Source organism: Parasteatoda tepidariorum, chromosome 5 (assembly GCF_043381705.1).
Source record: "Parasteatoda tepidariorum isolate YZ-2023 chromosome 5, CAS_Ptep_4.0, whole genome shotgun sequence".
In the NCBI taxonomy this organism is placed as follows: domain Eukaryota; kingdom Metazoa; phylum Arthropoda; class Arachnida; order Araneae; family Theridiidae; genus Parasteatoda; species Parasteatoda tepidariorum.
In genome coordinates this window covers 92,132,786-92,147,639 of record NC_092208.1, presented here as the reverse complement: position 1 = coordinate 92,147,639, position 14,854 = coordinate 92,132,786, and the positions used below count along the sequence as shown (strand labels likewise).

Below are 14,854 nucleotides of genomic sequence, written 5' to 3'. Positions count from 1 at the left end.
ATTCATTGTGAAATGAATATATATATATTTTTTCCAGGTTTTGTTTTTGTCATTACCAACATTATTATTTGAATGAAAGTCTTAAATAGTTTAATGTTAGTTCTTTCATTACATTCTTTACTTTTAGTTTAGAGCGCGTGGAATACGAAACATCTCACCTGGTGGGGGGCTGTTGTTAGGACAGACTAGAACTCTTGCATCTAACGTAGTTCCACATTCTGGTAACAAGCCGTTATTGGTTAAGAGTTAAAATCAATGAGATATATATATATATTGTATTAAAATCGTTTGTTTTCTGATTCTTTAATGACCGAGAAATGTACTCTTTACAATCACATGAAAATCATAGTACACTAAAATTGATTTTATTCGTTAATTTTTTTTTTTTTCATTCTTGTAAAAAAATATCGGAAAACTGGTGGGTACCCTTTTATTATCGCTCTTCATTACGTAATTTTATTTTTTAAATATTTCAATGTAAATATTAAGATTTATATCTCGCAACATGTAAGTTCTCTCTTGCTATTTTGATTGACATCTGCTCGAGAGAATAAAATGAAGATCTCGTGTGGGAAAAATAATTTTTCTACAGTGAAGTCAATGTTTGAAAAACTGAAAGAAAAAAAATTACGAAAAAGCACTTAAATTTGGAAATGAGATTTATTTACTAATTTTTTTAAATGATGAAAACATATCACTGTTTTTATTTATTTATTTTTTAAACATTCCTTTGAGCGTTCCTTTAAGTTTAAAGTTTCATTTTGAGTTTACTAAGCTTTGCTTGGAGTTTCAGCTTTCCTCGTCTTCCTGGATTTTATATTAAACTTTTGATGATAGAGTATCACTTCATATCAATAACACACGACAATACCTAGTTTTTTTTTAAATATTTTTAAATTTTTTTTTTAAGGAAATGAAAAGAAAGAGGGGGAAAGGAAAGCGCTTCACTTTATTAAGTTTGGAAGAGTAGCTTGATATCTTATAAACTTTTTTCGATTCTTTTTTCTTGCCTCAAAAATAAAAAGCAATGAAATTATTATAATTTTGGATAGATAGTACAATAATATACATTTGGTTAGTGTTTAAGTTTTTAAAATTCATTAAAAATAAACTAACCGAAAATCGATGCAGGTAATGTCTTTTAACAGAAATTATGCAAAAGTAAATTGAGCCAATATTTTAACCTTTCAAAAATTTAAAAAAAAAACTGTTATACACATAATACTAAATTATCTTACTGAAAGTGCTGAAGGCAGTATTTTATTGGTATAATTTTGTTGCGAAGAATTCAACTGTATCCCTCCTAATCAGACTACAGTCGAACTCGTTTATAACGAGCACAAAGGGACCGTAACATGCACTCGTTAAATCCGAGTGCTCGTAATAAACGGGTCCTTAAGTCAGACGTGCAACCAGAAGAGGGGGGGGGGAGGCTTGGGAAGTCAAATGATTGAGTTGACTTAAAATTTAATTAATACTTACTTACTTTAATTACATTTATTAATTTAATTAAATATTTATCTTAATTTAGTGACAACTAACCCCTCCCCCCAAACCAGCAAAAAATTTCTAGTTGCGCTACAGTCTTAAAGGAAAGGAAATATAAACGGAAAGAAAAATAAATGAAAAGATTCTTACCAAAACATTTATTTTTTTCATTAATCTACATATTTAAAATAGTTTGTCAGCTTACTTTTAACTCGCGCATTTCATATCATTTTGAAAAAATGATAAGACAGAAAGACTAGAAAGATGAGAAAAAAGATTGCCAGACAGAAAAATATTGCTCGCTAAAACCGGGTCTTGCTCGTTAAAAGCGACTTCTGTTCCATAGACTTTACATTGATCCAACCAAATATTCTCGTTTCCCTCGTTAAATCCGAGTTCTCGTTAAATCCGAGCTCGTTATAAACGAGTTCGACTGTACTTGATATTTTTAAATGTTTAGAGGGAAGAGGAGTCAATATCAATCATCAATTTATTTGTTGAGTGCTTTTTAATGTGAGGCAAATTTTAAATTGCATTTATTATCCTTCTATATAGAATTGATTAAACTTAAAATCTGATAAAAATTTTAAATATGTAAAATGATTATCAATTTTTTTTCTCTCCAAAAATTTCCAGTTTGGATGGATTTTTAAGAATTATTATGTAGAATCATCAAAATCAATGAATTTATAATTATTAAATTTTGATTATTTTTATAACCCTAAATAATGAAATGTTAAAGACGTTTATTAAAAAAAAAAGATTAATAACTTATCATTTTCTAAGAACCTTTCTTCATATTGATGTTTTGCACCATTTTTATAATTTGTTTGGTGGGTGCTGGATAGAGTTAGGTACTGATTCGAGGATTCGAATTACCCACTTGCAACGGATTTGAATCGAATCAGTCTGATTCGAATCAATAAGTGAGTCGAATCACTAAAGTGACCTGATTCTATTGATTCGAATCACATAGATGATTCATTTTGCCCAACTCTAGTGCTGGATTGACAAAACTTAAATGAGCAGTCATGAATAACTGTTATGATCTTATTTATAGAAAATTTCCTATTTTCGCAAAATTTTTTCCACTTAAAGCAGAATCGTAAAGAAGAAAATATTTGCATATTTTAATGAGCTTAAATAGTGCAGTGTTGGAATATTTTGCAAGGAAGCATTATTTAATCTGACGAATAGAATCTTCGAAGATTAACGCGTGTAGATACAGAAAATTCCACTTCGCGGTAACTGGCACCTCTTTCTGTTACAAAACCGAAGAATCAAAATATATGTATATCTAAAAAGACGCTTCTTTGAAACGCATGAGCTGTTGAATGCAAAAGCTGAGCGGATGTGATATTTGTATAGCGATTCCCATCGTGAGTTTCCATCCGGTATTTATTCTTCTCTCTACATTCCAAATTAAGACCCTTTCAATTATTGCTGTTCCAATATAGCCGCCCCTTATCTATGCACTCTCTTAACCGAAATTTTGCACATTTTTTAGAAGAGATGTGTGAAAATTTTATTCATTAGTTTTTGATTTATCTATATTAAAAGTTAATTTTAGTTCCCGCCTCTTAATTAAGTTTAAAGAAAACTACTAGCCGAAGATATTACTTCAATTTGCTTCCAGGAAATAACGGTCGACATGGCAAGTTTTAAGCGCTCAACAACAGGCGCCCATTTTCGTGAGTGAGAAAAAACGAATACTTTTTTTTCTTCTCATTCACGTCTGGCAAGTATTGAAAGGAGGCTTTTGAGCTCTTGAAACATGTCCTGTTGATGGTTATTTCTTATTTATATATATTAAAAAGCAAATGAAGTTTTAAATGAAGTAATATCTTAACGCTTGAATTTCTTTGGGAGTATTTATTTAATATTAGCGGAAAAGTACCCTGTTGGATGGCGCCTCACAATGTTTTTGTTTGAATTGCAAATTCTTTTTATGCAAAGAGAAAACTAATTGAAACAAAATCTTAATTTAGTTTTTAGACAGTAGTCTTATGTCTGTAGAAAAACAAAGGGAGCTGGGCCTTTAAAAAGAAATATTCGAATTATATTTGAAAAATTAGCTTTTTATATATTTTTTTTTAATTTCTTTTTTTTTATTATTATTATTTTTTTTTATATATATAGATGAAATTCTTTTATTATTCCGACACGGTAAGTCGCAATTTTTTTTCTTTTTTCGGCTTAAAATAATGTGAAATGGTCTGCTTTAACTAAAAACTGTTTTTTTTTGTTGTTATTATTTTAGTCAGGGAATATTTATTAAATTAATGTATTAAATATAGTTAGATGTTAGAATTATTCTTTCCTGCCTCTCTCCCCCCCTTTCCATTGGTAATGAAATTACTTTGGAAAAATGCCAATTTCTTCTAATGAAAGCAGATTATAAAATTCAAGGCACATAGCGGATATTAGTAGCAACATTTTTTATAATTTTTAATTTTGGAGTTTTAAAATTTTTGCTTTTAAATTCCGATTATTTTTCTCCCTTTATTATTGCTATTTCTTGCCACTTATATTCAAATTTTGAAAAAATGAAAGGAACGCAATTTATTTGCATTAAAATTTCTTTTGTTTTTAAAATAAATTAAATTCATAAGCTTAATACTATGCACAGGGTGCGTAGCCCTTAAAAGTGCTTTTTTCCATTGGGTGTTTTTAAAAAGTGGTTCATTTTTCCTTTTTCAATATGAGATTTTCCCTTTACCATGTTGATTTTCGCTTCGAATTATGCAAAAAGACGCAGTTCACATTGTTCTATTCAACGTTTTCACAATTAATTCAACCCCAATTTATTTTGGCGTATTGTTAGTCCATAGCTTATGAAAACGCCATTCGTTTTACATGATTCAAAATTTCAAAGCAATGATTCAAAAACAATGCCAAAAGGGGTTTTTTTTTTTTTTGACATGACGGTTAAAACAAGATAAAACCGTCAATTGTCAAAAACTTTCAACCCAACCTAATCATGGTATTTTTTTTTAAAGTGCTTGAAAATATTTTTTGAGTACTTGAAAAGTGCTTACTTTTTGTTGAATAATTTGGATTGTTGAATAATTACAGACATCATCAATCGATGCAGAAAATTGCTCAATCATGAGGACAAAATTTGGCTCTTAAGTGGTTATGAGCTTGTTTTTTAATCAAACATTTAATGGAAAGAACTGATAAAAGAAAATTTATGCCTGTTTTTCAAAACTAATTTCAAAAAACCTTGAAAAAACGCCGAAATCGTTTCTATATTTATTACTATATATGTCAATTACACGAATCTTAAATTTTTCGATTTATTGATTTCTTAAAGAAATTTTTCTTTTTATCAAAACATGCGGAAAATAACGTTCAAATACTTATTTATAAAATTATAGGCATAGTTTGTGTACTGTAAAGATAAAAAAAAGTTATTTTTTCCTCAAATAAAAAGTTGAAAATCACTTGTAAAGCAGTTTTTTAAAAGGAGACAAAATGTTATTAATTGTCGGTTTTTCAAAATGTTTTACACGTAAAATGTGTGTTTTTTAATTATGAAGGCAAATTGATATTGTTTGCCTGACGCTAAGTAATTATGAACTGTTATCAATTAATATAAAAACACAATTGATTGCGGCCGCTGAAAGCTAAAATGTTTTCTTCGGTGGCGTTTTCCACCAAAGGTTGTATAAACTCAATTAATTAATCGGTCCAAAAAATTACTCTCTATCAATGAACTAGTACTTAAAGAACTTAAATCTATGGTAGCTTTAAGTACACCATTTAAGTACAACAGCCCGTTGTAAGCCTGGGGAATCATGATGATGAAGGCTTCACCATTTCATGACCATCGCCTTGATTTTGGTAACGTGGTCAGCATTGTGCACAGGCCGCGTTTTCTTCCCCGACGAGCTGAGACCACCCATCGATTTGAAGCAGGGTGGGCTCCACAAGTCGCCACTGGGTATCGAACTCCAATCCATCCCTTTGACAGCCTTAACCACTGAGCCATCGCGGCTCCTGTGGTAGTGTTAGAAACACAAAATTATAACTAAATTTTTCATTCATTCGCAAAAACAGGATATCTCATTAAAAGTTTGGACAAACCACTGGTCTGTCCAGATTTTTGTGGGTTGTGATTTTTTAACTTAAAAAATGAACGTGTCAAGAAATAAAAAAATGTGATCTGTATTTTTCTTTAACAATTATAAATTCAGGATAAATTCCCACTGTTTAATAGAGAAGGGTTGAATAAAGGTATTTTCATTAAAATTCATGACGTTACTTTTTTTTTTCGTGCAGAACATGAATTATTGGCCAGTCACGATCATTCTTGTCGTTAATGACCTGAATGCATTTTTAGTCATGGGTTTTCTTTCTTCTTTGCAAAAAAGAAATTTCTAATGAATGACTGCAGATGCACCTATTGAAGCACGTTATATTTCTCTGATATTAATTATTATTATTTTAATTTATTATTTTTTTTTTGTTGAAGTTTTTAGGACACATGTTTATGTTGCTTGAAATGCGAGAAAAATAAATTTATATTGAACTATTTTTGAAATTGTGTTTAACAGTTATTTAGTTTTATGTTAATGATTTTGTGTTCGAAACCAACTCGTTTTTTTCTCTCTACACAGGTTTTTTAAAAATTACAGAAATCTGAAGTCTAGTTTGCTTCATCTAGACGCCCTAAGTTATTTCGGCATAGGGTTTAAATTTGGCCTAAAAATTTGAATTTTAAGCGAGTAGCCGGTGAACTTCGAGCCGTGATAGCTCAGGGGATTGAGCGCTTGCTTTCCAATGAGGTGAACCGGGTTCGAATCCCGGCAATGGTTGGTCTATTCGAATGCCGCAACCGGCTCGCAACGTCCACCGTGCCGACATAAAATATCCTCAGTGGTAGACGGATCATGGGATAGAGTCCCCTTGTCGTCAGGATGACCTTGGGAGGTTTTGGTGGTTCTCCTCTCCATGTCACGCAAATGTGGGTTAGTTCCATCAAAAAGTCCTCCACGAAGACAAATGTCTCCTATTGCTTGATCCAGGCCCTTGTCTTCTGGATTGGGTTCAAAATTACAAGGCAACGGAGTAAATTGGGTCGGCTGTTCAACGACGGTTGTAAAAAACATAAGTCGGAGACCGATATTGATGGGTCCTTTTCATTTAATAGCCACTTTTCCCCCTTGGATTAAATTTTTATTTATTTATTTATTTTAAAGTTTATATTTGAAGTAATGTGCGACTATAAAAATTTAATTCAACAATAAAAATAATATAAATATATGACAAAATCTAGTTAATCATGCTGACTTTGGAGATCTTTATTTAAAAATATTTTGGAAGGGAAAATAATCTATACCGTGAATGATCGAAATCGAGAGAATGTCGACTTTCACCGGTGAATGTCCGAAATATTAATTAAATCCGATTTGATATTAATTTATTCATTTACATTCTTATATTGATTCGAATGTAAAGAAACAAACATCATTTGAAATACAAAACATAAAGTTGTTAAGGAAAAAAAAAAAAAAAGAAAAGGCGAGAAACAAAACTCGAAAAAACCACAAAAGCTGAGAGAGAGAAAAAAAGAAAAGAAAAATAGAATAAGAAAAATCCCTGTGGCCGAGAGGTAAATCATGTTAAATTGCATTTCCACGCTTTATGGAGAGGTTGGAAGGAACCCATGTCGTTAACAAGGGAATCATCATTCAAATGAATAGGACAAGATTCCGGGGCATCAAGATGAGCTGATGTGACTGGGGTGGAACTGCATTGTCGAAATTGAATATGCGTTCAAGATTCAAAGAAGCATTTGAAGATTTTTCAAATTCTTGATAACGTACATATATCTGTTAAATTCCAAATTTTAAAGCGCTTTCAGTTTGTCCGATGTAGCCAAGGTCGCCGCACTGACAAGGAATGTGCCCCCAGCGATTACCAAAGCTAATAGGATCTGACTTAAATTTGATTTTGTGAACAGCCCTGAAAATTATTTAAAAACCAAAACGGGAGAGTATACTAGCAATTTTATATCAGGTGAAAAAGAACAATAAAGTAGCAAGTTTTCTTCAAGGACTTAAAGAAGAGGAGTATTCTGGTTATTTAATAACTTATTCAGTAAATAAATAATCAATTATGGGTTGAATGAAAATCTCTTATCTTAGATTGTATGGATGGTGTTGAATGAGGTAGTTTTTGATTTAGATGTGCGACATCGTCTCCTGGACTTGGTTGAATTTGTCTAAGCCAAAGGAGGATCAGCGACAACTACGTAAAATCTGTTGCAGGTTAAAAAAATCATTATTGGTTTAAAAAAAAAAAAAAAACACTCCTAACTCACGGAACTCCTGTGACCTTTCCACGGAACTCTAGGGTTCCGCAGAACATCTTTAGGGAACCGTTGCTCCAGAAATCTGCTATTTGCTTTCTATTATCAACAACCACCACCACAGAAAGAAATATTTTCTTCTTATTTCTTTTTTGTTTTGTTTTTCTATTCCCTTATCAACTTCTAAAGAACAAAATAGCAGGCATTTTACAGAGCCTATATACTGCCTGCATTCGTTCAGGCTAATTATGAATACTAAAATGTCGTTACCGTCTCTTATCGGAATTTCTGTCTTTCATGCTCTATACCCCACTCTGTATAAAAAAATAAAAGGGATCATGAAAACAAATTTTTTTTAAATTAACACACGTATTCAGAACTAATTTGTTTTTAAGGTTTCACTGCAATTTAAAAGTATTTTTGCTCTGAGTTTCTACCATTTTGCATCATAAGCATCCAACAGTCGTTCATGTCCACCAGATGTCAATCAAAATGACATTCTTAGTATGGATAACGAAGGAAGAATTTTGTGCCTCTTAAATAATCTGGCTTAGGTGTATTTAAATATTAAGCAAGATTTGTATCGCTGTCATTGCCATCCTTCCCATAAAGAGTTAATTTGAACACTATAAAGCACTTTTCTTTTGAAAGTTTATATTCGATAAGTCTTTGATTAGAACTTTTATGCTAAAGTAACAATATTTTGTATTCTACACTGTGGAATAAAGAAAAATGCCATTATCATCCTTCTTAAAATGTATAAACATATGAATGGTAATGACAGGCTGAGGATGGTGTTAACAGAGAATACAACGGATTTCTTTTTTACAATCTAAATTTGGAACATTGAATTTTATATATCATTCATTTTGACAGTCTTTTTTTTTTTGGTAATAATTTTGCATTTCAATATTTTATTTTATTCGAATTTTAATGGAAACTCGTGTTCCTAAGTATTATTATTTTTTTTTTTTAAATATTTTTGGTACTGTTGCGTTTTTGTATGTTTTTTTTAAAAATTTTTATTTATTTTTGATTACTTAAAATTGTTGCACTATTTATTTATTTATTTTTTTGCCTTCTGGGGATACATTTTTATTCATTTGAAATAGGATTGAGTTTAAGGCTGTTTTATCGAGGGCTCTGTTGTCGCGTGAGCCTTTTTTTTTAATGAATAACAGGCTATTTTTATAACTGCTGTGAGTTTGCAACAGTTATTCATGACCGCTAGGTCATGTTTGACCCATCCTTAGCCGACATTATTATCTAAGTTAATTCTGAAAATGATGTAAAAACATCAATATGGAAAAAAGACGCATTTTTGTAGACATGAAAAGCGTTTGCTATGCGGACAATTTTCCCGATGCTGTATTATCTGGGTAAATACAGCCCAGCAAATTTTTAAAAATTTGCAGAAATTGAAAATCAATCATTGATTTTGATTACTTTTATCTAGATCTCACCAAGTTGACGATTTTTAAAAAAGTTAATTTACACACGTATGTGTGACAATAAAAAAAATAATAAATAAATGTGTAATTTATTATTATTCTGAATAACAGCTTTTTTTTTTAATGGAAATGTTTTTCTTTCATTTCAGACATCCAAGAATTTTATGAAATCACACTTTTAGACGATACAAAAAGTATTCAACAGAAGACGGCAGAAACATTACAGATAGCCAGCAAATGGGAAAACAGTCCGCCTCTTGCTGGTATCACTCAAAACAACGAGGTTTGTAACCCATTCTTTCTGATGCTCCAAATACAAGCAAAAATATATTTCTATATTCTTTTAATGATGAAAAACAGTGTAATTAATATTAAATAAATTTGTCAGATTATCGGAATTGCATTTGCTCTAAAATAAAAAAATTTAAAAAAGTAGTTTTAATTTTTTTTTCTCTCATTGACATTCAAAAGTTTATTGAATAATTGATTTTGTAAATGAAAGATATTTCCTTGATGCATGACTGTTTCTCTTAAAGCTAAATCACTGCAAATAAGTGCAAATTTGAAAAATTATTGTTTAGAAATGAGTAGTATTTGGAGGATTTTACCTTTAACGCAGAAAAAAACACTGGTGTTTGTTTCATGCTGTATTTCATAACCATAATTTATTAAAATGATAAATATAATATTTTTCTCTAATTCTGATCTATATTAAAACCAATTAACTTTTCACATAGACAATCTCTTTGTAATGGTGTTCAAATAGAGGGGGGAACCAAAAAATATTATTTTTTTTAAAAAGTGAGAACATTTTAGCAAATGTTGTCCAATATATTAGACGCTGAGTCTCAAAAGTTTAATAGTGATTGCGATTTTGTTCAACCATTTTGTTCGATCTAAATACAGTATACAGAGATGCCAACTTGCTCCGGACANCTTCGCTTAAAAAGAAAATAAATTAATAAATTCAAGGGAATTTTTTTTTTACCTTTAATTAATTAAAAGTGTTTTTAGTTATTTTCAATTAATACACATAAAATGATAAATTTTAACATATTGTGTAACATTTTTATTGTGTATTTCTTACATATTTGTCATAAAATAAAATCGATTCACTCAAGTAATAAAATATTTAGAACTTATATTTATGTGTCCTAAAACTGTCTGAAAAGCAACTTGTATTTGTCATTGTCATTAAAAATTCCAATTGAAAAGGTTAAAACCAATTAACTTTTCACATAGACAATCTCTTTGTAATGGTGTACAAATAGAGGGGGGGGGGAAACCAAAAAATATTATTTTTTATCAAAAGTGAGAACATTTTAGCAAATGTTGTCCAATATATTAGACGCTGAGTCTCAAAAGTTTAATAGTGATTGCGATTTTGTTCAACCATTTTGTTCGATCTAAATACAGTATACAGAGATGCCAACTTGCTCCGGACAGCAAATATATATTTTAAAGTGGTAGTTTATCAATTGTGATTCTTGGTTTAATAAATTAAGTTTAGTAGATTTTTATCCACCATTATTTCTAAATAATTCGTAGGTTTATATCTTGGCCAAAGAATACCTAAGAATACCGTGTTCTTTGTTCGCCAAGGTTTATATAATTCACCACTTTATAGTAGTCATGACATGCTACACCTCCTTAAAAGCAAGTAAGAATAGTCAAATATTTGCAAAATTTACTTTGTAGGGCAATTCCACAAAAGTGTCAACTTTTAAGTGAATTTTTTTTTTTTATGAATTGCATATTTTAATTTTAAAAATATGTTCTAAAATAGCCAAAGTCTACATATTGCCGTTTCATTTTTGATAATTTTAAATTTTTTGAATCTGGCAGCATTTTAAAGTAATCACATGGCTGACAAGTGAATTGTTCACATTTGTGCTCAAATTGTTTTCTTGAAAAATACTTATAAAATAAAAGAAATCTATCTTTCTATTACAATATTTTGATAAAAATATGCATATAGAACAGAATTTAAACATTTTAAGTTTAATATATAAAATAAAAGTAACTTCTTTTACGTCATTCCGTCACATGTCTTAATAATGCAAAAATTTCCTGAGAACGAAGATAAGATGTGACATTGGCAAGTTAGATATAAAACCTCTTCAGAGACAACCTAATTTTCAAAATGTTGAAATTTTTACTAATTCTTATATAAATATTAATCCTGTTTATCTGTTACATTCTGTTTATCATTTACATATTAATAAAACATTTTTTAAATGAAGGCTTTCTTCTACTAAACTTTTTGTCATTCCGTTACTGTCATTCCGTCACAGCAAATAGATGTTAATAACTGCAAGCCAACATGAGGTTAATTTTCCAAATTCACATTTTACATTGCTTATCCATTATACTAAAAGTATAAAATAGTTCAGAAAAATAATAGCTGCAAAATTCGCAGAGGCTACCAGTTCTAAGCGGCATGCCAAAAGCTTGGTTGCCAAAATGTCATTCCGTCACGCAAATAAAAAGTTCGTAAAATTAAAAGTAAGAAAGATAGAAAATCCGGTTTTTTTAGTTTATGAAGCGCATTATGCCAATAATAATGATATGCATGAGAAATTTTTATTTGCAATTAGATACATAGAGACTTCAATTAATTGTTATTTTGCAAGTCAAAATTTCATTCCGTCACATATGGAATTGCCCTGTAGTTATTTACCGCTTTTTTGATTATTTTGGCGTGTCCGTTGGCATCTCTGACGCTAAAAAAATTTCAAGATAGCGAATTTTCAAGATAACTAGTTCAGAACTAAATATGTTCTAAAAAGTAAAAAAATATATTCCGAAATATTACTCTAAAAAGTTAGAGTCATGAAACATAACTTCTGATAAATATGTATAAATAATGATAGTTGACTACAAGTCTAAATACGGTAATGATAATTTTATTTAAAAAAAAAAAAATTAAAAAAAGAGCCAAAAATAATTGTTCATTATATAGAAAATAATTGGTTAACAATAAACTTACATTGTTATTTTTCTGAAAAAATTTATGACATATTTCGCAAATTATTCGACTTAGCAAGGTTTTGAGAAGAAACTCTTCGACATAGGAATTCGAATTAGCGTTATGTGGATTTGTAATGCCGAGCGAAAAATATTTTTTTTGACAAGGCAAGGTTTTCGAGATATAGAAGTTCGAAATATCGAGAGACTGTAATAACCTTGTACATTTTAGTTCAAACTAACAGCAGCTGAGTATTGAAATGTTTTTGGTCATTTGACCTTTTGTTATGAGTTATAAAAAGAAAGAAAAAGAAGCGCGTGACTCAAAACTATTACGGACTTCTGCAACTTATTTTGGCATTGTTCTTTATTAAGTAACGACCCACTCACATTCCTTGTTTTTTTTAAGAAATACTCCATTTCGTCGTTTACCTCAAAATCGAAAATTTCTTGTACAATTATTTAAATGTTTTTTATTTTTATTTCTATTCATATATTTTATAAAATCCGTAGTTTAAAATGAATTTTTAATCACTTTTACTTCCAGCTACTGAAAGATATTAAATGAATTTTGCTACATTGTTTTTCTTAGCTGTTGATCTCTGATAACCAGCATAAATTTGATTCCACTAACAAGGGAAACTAGGGAAGTGTGACTCGCCAATTTTGAAATAAACTAGTGGGATGTATGCCTTATGAGGAATAATTTTAGGGGGCAACATTCGTTTCGGCCCATAGAGTGTCCTATGAGAGATAAAAAATAATTAAGTATGTAGAAAAATCGGTATTTCATTACTTCAATGCAGACTATTAGTTATTGTAATTATCTCATACTCCAATTAATTTTGTGCTACNTGATAAATATGTATAAATAATGATAGTTGACTACAAGTCTAAATACGGTAATGATAATTTTATTTAAAAAAAAAAAAATTAAAAAAAGAGCCAAAAATAATTGTTCATTATATAGAAAATAATTGGTTAACAATAAACTTACATTGTTATTTTTCTGAAAAAATTTATGACATATTTCGCAAATTATTCGACTTAGCAAGGTTTTGAGAAGAAACTCTTCGACATAGGAATTCGAATTAGCGTTATGTGGATTTGTAATGCCGAGCGAAAAATATTTTTTTTGACAAGGCAAGGTTTTCGAGATATAGAAGTTCGAAATATCGAGAGACTGTAATAACCTTGTACATTTTAGTTCAAACTAACAGCAGCTGAGTATTGAAATGTTTTTGGTCATTTGACCTTTTGTTATGAGTTATAAAAAGAAAGAAAAAGAAGCGCGTGACTCAAAACTATTACGGACTTCTGCAACTTATTTTGGCATTGTTCTTTATTAAGTAACGACCCACTCACATTCCTTGTTTTTTTTAAGAAATACTCCATTTCGTCGTTTACCTCAAAATCGAAAATTTCTTGTACAATTATTTAAATGTTTTTTTATTTCTATTCATATATTTTATAAAATCCGTAGTTTAAAATGAATTTTTAATCACTTTTACTTCCAGCTACTGAAAGATATTAAATGAATTTTGCTACATTGTTTTTCTTTGCTGTTGATCTCTGATAACCAGCATACATTTGATTCCACTAAGCTTTCGCACTGTTAAAGTTATGGCAAATAATAATAATATGTTATTTGAGTCTAGCGTTTCACGTGCAAAACGAGAAACACCAGAAAAACATCTTGCAACAAGCTAAAAATTAAAATATAGGAGTGTTATGTAACTAAGAAGCCTTGTAATGGCTTTGAATTCTTGAAGTCGATATTTTCACAAAAACACAGAACTTACAAAATATATAATTATTGTAAAGAATAAATTTTCTCAATCGTAATTACAAAATATGTAATTATATTATTTTTATCTAAGAATTAATTTTTTCAATCGTAATGAAATGATCGACTTGAAAAATAATCATCTGTACTTAATTTGACTAGATAAGATAATAAATGAGAATGACTCGTTGAAAAGGTTTTTAACAATTTCCTGGTTTTCAATTCAAATACGGAACGCTTTTTATCCCTCTTGTATTAAGCTATTTCATTTTTAAAAATTTCTGTATAAGTGTTGAGATTTTTATTTGACAATATTTCCCTCTTTTTTCTTCTTCTTTTTTTCTTCGTAACTTTCGTTTGACTTCAACTCGATCGCGAGCTTATTAAATACTCGACAAGGATTTTTATAGCAATATTTAATGCAAAAAACTAAGTAAAAGATCACAAAAAGGACTTAATTAGAATAATTTTCGAACAAATTGAAATTTCGGAATAAATAAATAAATAAACTCCCTTTAAGTTCATAAATAAAATTGGCTCTTTCAACATGCCAAATTTCAACTTCGCACTTTTGTCCAAACTCGTAATTTTTTACTACAAAAAAGCTTGTCCCTCGTTTTGGCTATATTTTTTCTTACAGAATTGTATGGTTTTAATAAATTAATATCTATGACATTTTGCGGAATAATTATTATTTTCGCTGCTTTTATTTTGCTCTTAAAGGCCAACTTCAAAATATTCCCCAAAACTGAATCTTCATAAATTATTTTTTCTTACGGACATAATTGATTTAGAGGGAACTTATTAAACCACTCCATACCGAGTATTTTTATTCTTTGAAATCAT

At 29.7% G+C, this 14,854-nt stretch overlaps 1 protein-coding gene across 2 annotated transcripts in view; it reads left to right on the top strand.

The window, feature by feature from the left end:
- LOC107440719 (discs large 1) overlaps nt 1–14,854 on the top strand; it is a 242,056-nt gene that overhangs the window by 11,595 nt on the left and 215,607 nt on the right. For both annotated transcript variants that reach the window (XM_043044039.2, XM_043044038.2), the window contains exon 3: nt 9,405–9,538. In XM_043044039.2, the coding sequence (XP_042899973.1) occupies nt 9,405–9,538 (134 nt within the window). The remainder of the gene's footprint in view (nt 1–9,404; nt 9,539–14,854) is intronic.